General features: G+C 48.1%; 2 protein-coding genes across 4 annotated transcripts in view; one reads left to right on the top strand and one right to left on the bottom strand.

The window, feature by feature from the left end:
* DUS2 (dihydrouridine synthase 2) overlaps positions 1–9,306 on the bottom strand; it is a 41,110-nt gene extending 31,804 nt beyond the window's left edge. For 2 of the 3 annotated variants that reach the window (XM_082862669.1, XM_082862668.1), the window contains exons 1-3: positions 9,276–9,305; positions 7,388–7,464; positions 2,365–2,492 (exon numbers count right to left, since the gene is read on the bottom strand). In XM_082862669.1, coding sequence (XP_082718795.1) covers positions 2,365–2,490 — 126 coding nt within the window. In that variant the 5' untranslated portion in view covers positions 2,491–2,492; positions 7,388–7,464; positions 9,276–9,305. Of the gene's footprint in view, positions 1–2,364; positions 2,493–7,387; positions 7,465–9,275 lie in introns of all 3 variants that reach the window. The other variant, XM_082862670.1, reaches the window with a different exon arrangement.
* Positions 9,307–9,423: 117 nt separating this feature from the next.
* DDX28 (DEAD-box helicase 28) lies at positions 9,424–11,196 on the top strand (the record flags this gene model as incomplete). Its single annotated transcript, XM_082862667.1, has 1 exon — positions 9,424–11,196. One exon carries the CDS (start codon positions 9,424–9,426, stop codon positions 11,017–11,019), a length of 1,596 nt encoding a protein of 531 aa, XP_082718793.1. The 3' UTR covers positions 11,020–11,196.
* Between the last annotated feature and the right edge of the window lie 920 nt (positions 11,197–12,116).

A 12,116-nucleotide genomic window follows, 5' to 3' on the forward strand; every position in this document is an offset into this window, starting at 1 on the left:
CCAGATGAATATGCTCAGCACACTACCACATTCCCCTGGGACTGGCCCCTGGGAACAGGCTCCTCCCTGCCGTAGGCACGTTCTGGCAGCCTGGAAGATTTATGGATGTACACTAACAGCCCATTTCACATGTTTGGGACCTCCTCACCTCTACTTCGACAAACCACTTAAAAGTCAGGTCTTGGGTCTCTGTGACCCTAAACTCTGGAAAATCCCTTTCTGACTCCCACCTTTGGACAACACATACTCCCTCCTTCCCATTTCACCTTGTCAGCACCCTAGATACCTCTGCCCCTGCCCTGCTGTAGATACTGGCATGCCAATCCCTGACATGGGCATCCCCCTGCCAGGCTTCTCAAGCTCTCCTTCCTATAAAGCTGCAAACCAGTATCACTGTGCCCACCTGCCTGCCAGGCACATCTCCCAGTGCCCACTCCCTATGGGAATAGGACCAAAACACCTTCACTTCCTTTCCTCAGGTCCCTAGCCCACACTTGCCACCCTCATTTCCAACAGAAGACTGACTTCCTACATCTTGTAAAACAAGTCTCTCAGGCAAAACCCCTCAGTTTCCCTCCCTTTCATCATCTTCACCCTCTCCTCCTTGCCCTATCTCAGTGGAAGGCAGGTCCTACCACCTCGTCAAGAATCCTGTCCCCTCCAAGACCTGGCCCTACAAATCCCCCTAATGCCCCAAATCTTCAGGCCTCCCCTCATTGTTAAGCCCTTCTTCCTACGCTACAAACAAGCAAGTTACCAACAAACAACTCCATTCACCCATCTTCCCTCACCTCCAGCTATACACTTCCTCCCTTCAGCTCTTGAATTTCTGGGGGGTAGTCAGCAGACTTATTTCTACTTCCTCATTTTGCTGCTTACTCCTCAATCCATTAACCCCTCAAGTGTTCACATCTATGTGCCACAGCTGTCCCCTAATCAGGTAATTTTCTTTTTTAAAATTTATTTATTATTTTATTTATTTATTTTGGATGCACTGGGTCTTAGCTGCGGCACACGGGATCTTCGTTGCAGCATGCAGGCTTCTTAGTTGCGGCATGCAGACTCTTAGTTGTGGCATGCCTGTGGGATCTAGTTCCCTGACCAGGGATCAAACCCAGGCCCCCTGCATTGGGAGTGCGGAGTCTTACCCACTGGACCACCAGGGAAGTCCCTACACCAGTGTCTTTCTTTTCAATTAAACTTTATTTTCTTTAATATTTATTTATTTATTTTGGCTGCACCAGGTCTCATTTGCGGCATGCGGGATCTTCGTTTCGGTGTGTTTAGTTGCAGCATGCGGTATGTTTAGCTGCGGCATGCGGGCTCTTAGTTGTGGCATGCAGGCTTCTTAGTTCAGCATGCGAACTCTTAGTTGCGGCATGCACGTGGGATCTAGTTCACCGACAAGGGATCGAACCCGGCCCCCCTGCATTGGAAGCGCAAAGTCTTAACCACTGGACTACCAGGGAAGACCCTACACCAGTGGCTTTCTTTTCAATTAAACTTTTTATTTTGAGATAATTGGAGGTTCACATGCAATTGTAAGAATGTGAGATTCTATGTACCCATTGCCCAATTTCTCCTCATGGTAACATCTTGCAAAACCGTAGTACAATATCGCAACCAGGATGTTGACACAGAATAGTTCTACCACCACAAGGATTCCCTGTGTTTCCCTTTTATAGCCACAGTCCTCACCCCACCGCCGGTGGCTCTTAAAGATGGAAATATCAGAAGCACTGGGGTAGTTTCTCTAACCTCTCACACCAACTAGAGGGACATATCAGGATTGGGGATTGCGGGGGAAACTGCCCAGATAATTCTGATGCATGCCCAACTGAGAACCACCGCTCCCAGTCCCTACCCAATATCAGCTACTCCTGTAACTCTATTTTTCCTAGAAGATGCTTTCTAAACCTGGGTCTCAAGTCTTAATATTCTCCACAGCAGCCGGCCAGTAGCTGGTCCACTAGCTACTGCCACCAGAAAATCCTATGGTTCCCAAAAGCAACCCCATCCAGCTTCCCTGGCCTGAATCTGGTCCTTTTCCTCCTCTTCCTGATCTTGAGTTCACTCATTCATGTACTGAATGTGTATTAACTCCTATGGGGGCCACAGCAGTGACCTGACACGATGCTCATCTAGCCACCTGGCCCAGGTGTCCCACAATGCCTCCGTGCTGCCCAGCCTCCTGGTCCTCAGCAGGGCTCACAGGACTCCTGCATGTTTGTGTTCTGCTGCCTTCAGTGAGCACCTGTGAAGGGAGAGCCCATTCTGCCTCCTCTGACTCCTGACAGCTCCCACCCACAGATGGGGAGGCTGCACCTGTGGAAGAGCTCTCCAGGAAGATCAGGAGCCCCTTACCTCACAGTACACAATGTCCGCTCCATAGTCCAGGGCCAGCAGCCGCATTGGGAGAGTCCCTACCCGAACCATAGGGGCTAAGATGAGTTTGTTGTGGTAGCACAGAGAGAGGCTGTTCACAATCATTCCTAAAGAAAGAGAGTCAGAAATTCAAATGGAGAAAATCTCTTCTGTTATCCAGAGAAGGCTTCCCTTCTTCTTTCCAACACATAGTATTTGGTTTTCCTTTTCTTTTATCGTAAAAATAATGCATGCTCATTTATGCATCCAACAAATATTTATTAAGTGTCTACTCTGTACCAGTCACGGTCCTAGTCTTTGGGGATACATTAGAGAAGAAAACAGACAAAGATTCCTACTCTGGTAGAGCTTTCATTCCAGTGGGGAAAAAGGCAAAAACAATAAGCATAATAAATAAATTACATAGTATGATGGAAAATTGATAGTGATATAGAGTAAAAAAAAAGCAGGGAGAAAGGAGATTAAAAACTGCAGATGGGTTAAAATTTTTTTCCAGTTTCATTGAGATAAAATTAACATATGATATTGTATTAGTTTAAGCTGTACAACATAAAGATTTCACATATGTATATATCACCAAATGATTACCACAATAAGTTTAGACAATATCTATCACCTCACATAATTTTTTTCTCATCATGAGAACCTTTAAGATCTACTCTCTTTGCAACTTTCAGGATACAATACAGTATTACCGGGACTTCCGCGGTGGCACAGTGGTTAAGAATCTGCCTGCCAGTGCAGGGAACACGGGTTCGACCCCTAGTCTGGGAAGATCCCACATGCCGCGGAGCAACTAAGCCCGTGCGCCACAACTACTGAGCCTGCGCTCTAGAGCCCGCGAGCCACAACTACTGAGCACACGTGCCGCAACTACTGAAACCCGCGCACCTAGAGCTGGTGCTTCGCAACAAGAGAAGCCACCACAATGAGAAGCTTGTGCACCGCAACGAAGAGGAGCCCCCGCTCACTGCAACTAGAGAAAGCCCACGTGCAGCAACGAAGACCCAACACAGCCAAAAATAAACAAATAAATAAATAAATAAAATTTAAAAAGAAACAATACAGTATTGTTAACCATAGTTGCCATGCTGTACATTACATCCCAGAATGTATTTGTCTTGTAACTGGAAGTTTGTATCCTCTGACCACCTTCACCCATTTCCCCCCCACCTCATCCCCAAAGGTTAAAATTTTAAATAGAGAAGCCCAGATAAGCTTCAATGAGAAGATGACATCTGAGCAGAGATTTGAGTTAGCCAAGTTGGTATCTAGTGGAAGAGTGCACAGGAGAAGAAAGGGCCAGTGCAAAGACCCTGGGGCAGGAGCTTGTCTGGTGTGTTAGAAGAACAGGAAGGAGGCCACTGTGGTTGCAGCACAGAAAGGAGAAGAGAGTAATGGAAGTCAGATACACAATGGATGGAGAGCAGTAAGCAGATAGGACACAGTGGTCAGACCCCGAATGGCCTTGTAGGACGCTCTGCGGGCTTTGTTAGCTCTTCACAATAGGAGCCAGTGAAGGGTTTTAAGGAGAGGAGTGGCATGACTGATCACATTCCCCATTATCACGGTGACTGCTGTATGAAAAACAGACTGTGGGAGCCACGGTAGACACAGGCGGATCAGTTAGAAGGCTCTTCACTCACCGATGTCAGAGATGATGGTGGCTCAGGACAGAGAGATAGCAGGGGAGGTGGTGAGAAGTGGTCACATTCTAAAAATATTTTAAAGGTAGAGCAACAGGAGTAAATCGAAGAAAATCAAAATCCCATGTCCCAGAGATAACTGTTAATTTATTTATTCTAAGCAAACATGGTCCCCTCTAAAAACCACAAAGCTTGCTAACTAACTTTTTACTCCTCAGCCTACTCTGGCCTGGCCTCCCCCTCTGCCACTCTCCCAAAACTGCTCTGATTAAAGTCACCAATTACCTCGAAGTTGCTCAATCTACGAGACACTGACCTGTCCTCAATCTTGTTTTGCTAGCAGCACATGGCATGGTTGAGCCTCCCCTCTTCCTTGATCTCTCTCCTCCCTGGGTTCGTCGACCACACACTCTCCCAGTTTTTCTCTCTACCCCTGCTTTTCAGTCTCTTTTGCTGGTTTCACCTCCTCCCCTCACAGGTTCAGGTTGCTCCTTAGTCGTGGGCACTCTTCCCTTCTAATTTCACACATCCTCCCTCACAAATTTATTCACTCCCATGGTTTAAAATAGTGGCCATGATCATCTCCAAAGGCATCCCAACCTCACACCAACTGCTCAAAACACATCCCCACTGGGATGTCTTAAGGGCATCTTCTACTCAACATGTAGAAAACAAAGCCTTGATCTTCCCTCCTAAGCCTTGTCCTCTGTCTCCAATTATTTATTCAACAGACACTTACTGAGCCCCTAAGATATGTCAAGCACTGGTAGGCACTAGAGATAAAATGATGAAAGGGATACTTACAAATATGTTATAGAAAGGGAACTTACAAATATGTGTGAAATTAAAACTGTGTATGGTGCTATGAAGGAGCAGTTACATAAGGCTGTGGGAGTCTATGTCAGCAGGAAAGAGACTCATGGGGGTTGAGGAGGGCCTCCCTTAAGAAATAATCTCTGGGGACTTCCCTGGTGGTGCAGTGGTTCAGAATCTGCCTGCCAGCACTATTTACAATAGCCAGGACGTGGAAGCAACCTAAGTGTCCATCGACAGATGAATAGATAAAGAAGATGTGGCACATATATACAATGGAATATTACTCAGCCATAAAAAGAAACGAAACTGAGTTATTTGTAGCGAGGTGGATAGACCTAGAGCCTGTCATACAGAGTGAAGTAAGTCAGAAAGAGAAAAACAAATACCGTATGCTAACACATATATATGGAATCTAAAAAAAAAAAATGGTTCTAATGAACCTAGGGACAGGACAGGAATAAAGACGCAGACACAGAGAATGGACTTGAGGACACGGGAAGGGGGAAGAGTAAGCTGGGATGAAGTAAGAGAGTAGCATTGACATATATATACTACCAAATGTAAAATAGCTAGCAAGTGGGAAGCAGCTGCATAGCACAGGGAGATCAGCTCAGTGCCTTGTGACCACCTAGAGGGGTACGATCAGGAGGGTGGGAGGGAGACGCAAGAGGGAGGGGATATAGGGATATACGCATGCATATAGCTGATTCACTTTGTTATACAGCAGAAACTAACACACCATTGTAAAGCAATTATACTCCAATAAAGATGTTTTAAAAAAACAAACAATCCGCCTGCCAATGCAGGAGACACGGGTTTGCTCCCTGGTCCGGGAAGATCCCACATGCCGCAGAGCAACTAAGCCCGCAAGCCACCACTACTGAGCCCACGTGCCACAACTACTGAAGCCCGCACGCATAGAGCCCGTGCTCCGCAACAAGAGAAGCCACTGCAGTGAGAAGCCCGTGCACCGCAATGAAGAGTAGCCCCTGCTCGCCGCAACTACAGAAAGCCCACGCGCGGCAACGAAGACCCAACGCAACCAAAAATTAATTAATTAATCAATTAATTAAAACTTATATTAAAAAAGAAAGAAAAAATCTCTGCTGGGAATTTCCCAGTGGTCCAGTGGTTAGGACCCTGTGCCTCCAGTTCAGGGGGCCTGGGTTCAATCCCTGGTTGGGGAACTAAGATCCTGCAAGCTGGCGTCACAGCCCAAATAAAAATGAAATAAAATAAAATATAATAAAAGAAAACAAGAAAGAATCTCTGATTCAAGGTCTAAAGGGTGAGAAGGTGTTTATCAGGTCAATATGTGGGGAGAAAATTTTTCCCGTTTCAGTAAGTAGCACCTCCATTTACCCAATTACACATCCTTAACCCACATTCCCCACATCCAATTCATCACTATCTCCTATTCACCTCCAAGCCATCACTAACCTTCCAAATATGACTCTAACCTGCCTGCTTTACTCCATCTGCAAGGCCACCACTGTGCACAAAGCCAGTCTCCTAATGAGTCTCCCCAAATCTACTCCTGCTCCCTCCTATCCATTCTCTTACAATAGCCAGTATGGTGTCTGAAAAAGGCATCTCTGCTAACACCACTTCTCTGTTTATACCCTGCAATGCCTTCCCACCAAATTTAGGATAAATCCCAAACAGATGATGGACTGGAGGTTGAAAGACAAGAAGGAGGTAGGGTGTTAGGTTAGAAAGAGGGATAAAGGGTCTAGGCAAACAGCGAAAAGGGCTGAAAAGAAAATGATCAGCACTTGTACAACAGTCCTGATGCAGGCAGGAAAATGCAGGAATAGTGAAGGAATACCAATAGCCACTTTTTATTTCTGCAATGCCTTTGCAATTCCCAAAGTGCTTCATTTATAACTGTGATTCTCAAACCTAGGTGTACATTAGAATCATCTGGAGAGATTTCTAAAACTACCAATGGCCAGGGCTCACCCCAAGCCAATTAAATCAGAATATACAGTTCACTAGGGCAGGAATTTTGTCTGTTTTGTTCACTGTCCATATGAAAAGTACCTGGCACATACATGGTGCTCAGAAAATATTTACTAAATGAATAAATAAATGAAGGAATGTACCACTATCACCTGAGATCCAAGGAAGAGTTCTTCTCAAACCTTAGGGAGTAAGCAGGCAACGTCAGTTACCATGGCAGCCCTGGGAAAAACATTACCGAGTGACACTAACACTCCCAGGAGCCTACATTTGTTTCCACAATAAGTAAACCTTTCTCATTTCTAAAGTACTATACTGTGAAATATGCATCTCAGTAACAACTAGAGGTTACTCAATGTCTGCTGTGAGCAGGAGGAAAAGAGAAGGGCCTTACACAGTAACTAAAGCAATGACAAGAAGAAACTAGGGGCCATGGGCAGAGACAGACAGGCTCAGACAGGCTCCAATCCCTATGACATTCTGAGGTGATCACATTGTAAGGGCTCAAGCATGAGAAAGCAGCCACTAACCAGCTACCCTGTCTCAAATATTTGGAGAAAGTCAATGCAAATACATACCTATGTATTATTCTTTTCTGATAATTCTTTCAGTGTATCCCTTCTGGCTTTGTGCAAAGCGATTCTTTGTTTTGTACCTGAAAAATGAGTGGCACATGTAAACAGATGAAACATGTCAGAGCAGACATCCAAGGAGCTCTTCAGCTAACGAACGAGGAGCTCCGAGTTCTGGGAAAGAATCGTAAAAGTAGTGTAGAGTCACAATATCTTAGAGCATCCTTTATATCAACTCCCCTCTATCATATCACCAATCAGTGGTCATCAGCCTATACATGAACTTTGCAGTGACAGAAAACCCAGCACTCTCTAGACAGATCTAGGCATTTCTAGTTGCTACGGCAGTCTATATCAAATTCAGAATCTGACTCCCTGTCAAGCATCAGTCCCAGTCTGCCTTCTGGAATGGTACACCCCATGGCACACCTCATCTCTTTTCCATCTGGCACATTTCCCAAACACATGAGGACAATTTTGTTCTTCCTAAAGTCCTCTTCTCCCACGTCACCCTCCTAAATCACTCCTTCCTGTGTTTATAACTTTCAGGAGCCCCCAAGGTTTTCTCATCCCAAGGACATGACAACCACGGCATCAGTGTGCCTGCTACAGATTCTGGGAAAGGGGCAGGGCCACACAAGAGTCTGGCAAATGTGACTGACCACCTGAAGTGAGAGTACCTGTGACAACCTCAGCCTCTCTTCAGTCCTCAGCCTCTATCCAAGGTTTCTCCAAAGCACACTATTGACATTTGGGGCCAGATAATTCTTTGGGGTGGTGGGGAGGGCTGTCCTATGCCTCGTACGATATGTAGTAGCATCCTGGCCTCCACCCACTAGAGGCCTGCAGCACCCCACCCGACCCCCCGGATGTGACAAAGAAAAATGTCTCCAGCCATTGTCAAATGTCCTGGGGGAAGGGTGAGGGCAAAATCACCCTCACGCAAGAGCCACTGCTCTATCCAATGACTCTGTTCACCCATGAGTACTCAAAACTCTCTCCTCTGCTGGTTTAACAGGTAACTCTCCAGAAAGTCTATCGTGTATCAAAATGCTATTTGAAATTTAATAGTATTTATCTCTATAACGGTATCTAATGAAAGTAAAACTCTTTCTCCAGATGTTAAGAACCTCCCAGGTGGTTAATCCACATTTACCTTATCTCCTACCCCAGGCACTGGAAATTACAGAAATGATCTGACACCCATTTTCGGGATCCGTTCAAGAAGTACCAGTAGTGTAAGCTTTTGGGCAACCTGAACAACTGAATTCAAGTAAAATATTCTGCCTGACCGTGGTTTTGTGAGAAAAGCCACAAATCTGTAGCAGGACCCTCCTCGCTGCTATTTACGGAACTGAGGTATCTGACTGGAAAGCCGGTGGAGGTGAACTAGCCAAGAAAGCAGTGGGTTCAGGATGAGAAGCTGGAAAGGGTGACAAGGGAGGGGAGAATGACCCTCGGCTGAAAAGAGAGGGGAAAAGTACCAAGCGATGAGTTCTCTGGACTGAAGAGAAGATACGCTGAAGGCCATCAGCTTGCCCTCGGGGCCCTCAGCTCTCTGGGGAGCTCTAAGGGAAGGGTGAGCCTGGATCTACGACTCCGGACTCCTGGTCTCGGCCCCCAGGCCTGACCATTCACTCAGACTCTCAATAAATACTTGTAAAGTTACAGGGGGAGACCCGAACTGGCCAAGCCATGACAGGGGCTGTGAGGGCGACAAATGAGCGTTGCAGGGATCGGACATCGGATCGCCACAAGCCCTCCGCCCTCCTGGTTCGTAATGCCAGGGCCCCATCGCCGCGTATCGCCGGACCCCGGTCCTGCCTCCACCGCGCATCCTTCCCCAAGGTTGGCCGGGGCTTGGAGTCACCATCCCCTGTTCGGACCTACAGACCTCGCCGCTGCTGAGCTCTACAGATCCCGCTCCTTCCACACAGTTCGGCAATTCCGCGGGCTCTACTGAGCCGCGCCAGCCACCGTCCACGAGGCCTTGGCGCGCCCGTGACGTCACTGTCATGCGCCTCTCCCGCACCGAGGGGAGTATGGCTCTAGCGCGGCAGCCGCGGCTGTTGTCGCTCGTGGCTCGGTTGCTTCTGGCGCCTCGCCGGGACCTGACGGTCCGCGGTCCCAACGAGCCCCTGCCCGTGGTGCGCATTCCGCGGGCTCTACAGCGGCGGCAGGAAGAGCGGCAGAGCGGGCAGCGGAGCCCCCCGCGGCCGGTGCTGGTGCGACCTGGGTCGCTGCTGATCTCAGCGCGGCGACCGGAGTTGAACCAGCCGGCTCGCTTCACGCTGGGCCCTTGGGAGCCCGCGCCACTCGCTTCGCGCGGCTGGAGGAATCGGCGCGCCCACGGGGACCATTTCTCCATCGAGCGCGCGCAACATGAGGCTCCAGCGCTGCGGAACCTCTCGCCCAAGGGCAGCTTCACCGATCTGGGTCTGGAGCACCGCGTTCTGAGCGCACTACAAGAGGCTGCTCCCGAAGTTGTTCGGCCCACAACCGTGCAGTCGAGTACCATTCCCCCACTCCTCCGCGGTCGCCACATCCTCTGCGCCGCAGAAACCGGCAGTGGCAAAACTCTAGGATACTTACTACCTCTCCTTCAACGGCTCTTGGGCCAGCCAAGCCTGGACCCTTGTCGTATCCCTGCGCCTCGAGGCCTGGTTCTTGTGCCTTCTCGAGAATTAGCCGAACAGGTGCGGGCCGTGGCCCAGCCCTTGGGCAGCTCCTTGGGCCTCCAGGTGCGGGAGTTAGGGGGAGGCCATGGCATGAGTAGGATCAGGCTGCAACTGTCCAAACATCCTCCAGCAGATATACTAGTGGCCACTCCGGGGGCTCTGTGGAAGGCCCTGAAAACTCAACTGATCAGCCTGGAGCAGCTCTCCTTCTTGGTGTTGGATGAGGCAGACACGCTGTTGGATGAAAGCTTCCTGGAACTGGTGGATTACATCTTGGAGGGGAGCCATATAGCAGAAGGCCCAGCTGACTTAAAAGACCCCTTCAATCCCAAAGCTCAGTTAGTGCTGGTGGGGGCCACATTTCCCGAAGGTGTAGGCCAGCTGCTGAGTAAAGTTACCAGCTTAGACTCTCTAACCACTGTTACCAGTGACAAGCTCCACTGCATCATGCCTCATGTCAGACAGACATTCATGAGACTGAAGGGAACAGAGAAGGTGACTGGGTTGGTGCCGATCCTCAAGCAGCGTGACAGAGCATATAGGACTGGCCCCGCAGGAAGTGTTCTGGTGTTCTGTAATTGCTCCAGCACTGTGAACTGGCTGGGGTATATTCTGGATGACCACAAAATCCAACACTTAAGACTGCAGGGACAGATGCCAGCCTCAATGAGAGCAGGCATCTTCCAGTCCTTCCAGAAGGGCTCCCGAGACATACTTCTCTGCACAGACATCGCCTCTCGGGGCCTGGACAGCACCCAGGTGGAGCTAGTCATCAATTATGATTTCCCTCTCACCCTACAAGACTACATCCACAGAGCAGGGAGGGTGGGCCGGGTGGGGAGCGAAGTGCCAGGCACTGTCGTCAGCTTTGTGACCCATCCCTGGGACGTGAGCCTGGTTCAGAAGATTGAGCTGGCAGCTCGCCGGAGGAGAAGGCTTCCAGGACTAGGTCCTCAGTGAGACAGCCTTTGCACCAGCAAACCTTATTGCAGCAGGCTTATATATGATGCCATAACAGGGACCTTTCCCTCTGTGCTGGATGGCTGAGCACACTTGTCAGTAGGGTGCTCTGGGCTGCCTAGTCACCTTCTGAAGGCCCGGGCTGCTGTCTGCCTTCAAAAGGTAAGCTGCTGGCCAACACTGGAGGGTGAACTACTGAGCATGGCTCTCTGTAGTCTTTCACATGAAGAATAAAGTCGATCTTGGCTCTGTATTGTGTCATGATTTCTTACAGTAAGCAGTGTTTCTATGGGTGTCCCTTAATAACAGTTTCCACTGGAGCAGAATTCACTAGACTCTGAGAAGATTCACACTCCAAACTACCACACTTAGGACGAAGGCTCTTTCAATTGATGTTTTAGTTTAAATTTTATTTCCTGCCCCCAAACATCAATTAAGCCCTCAGGAGAAGGAAAAGGGGATGCGACTAGCGATAGAGAGAAACTTGCTTCACAACAATGGCCATGGCAAGCTTAGGCACTTTTGGTGAAATCTCTCTGGGAAGTACTGGCAGAGGAATAAAAGGCAAACTGACACAGAAGTATTGCTTGGTGTGCATTTCCAGGCTCTGCCTTCTTTCTCATCTCTTGGTGGCAGGTGGAGGAAGAGGAGAAAAGGTTAAACTTTTTTATAAGCCGGCAGAATAAGCTTATAACATCCTCTCACTATCTCTGCATAGGTTCTAGTCTCTGCAGCACTACATAAGCTTTGCCCAAAGTAATGAGCAGTTAAAAGTCAAATGTAATACTTCACCAAACAACTTAAAAATGCTTGCACACTGGAAAGGATTAAGTTGCAGAGAACACAAATGGACCCAGAGCAACTTTTGCCAAAAGAGAATATTGTGCTAAATGTACAGCCATAGCTCTTTTCTATATAAAGAAACAGAAGGATAAAAGAACTTGGTCAAAATCACATAAGTAAGTAGGACAGAATCTGGTCTGTCTGTCCTAAGGGTTGTGTTCTTTAACCACCAGGCTAGCTTTTCTCAAATCTGACTCATGCATAGAATAACTATACACCTCTGTTTGCCTTGAATATTCCCTGTTTATATGTAT

This window comes from Leucopleurus acutus (assembly GCF_964270905.1).
Source record: "Leucopleurus acutus genome assembly, chromosome: 20".
NCBI classification, from domain to species: domain Eukaryota; kingdom Metazoa; phylum Chordata; class Mammalia; order Artiodactyla; family Delphinidae; genus Leucopleurus; species Leucopleurus acutus.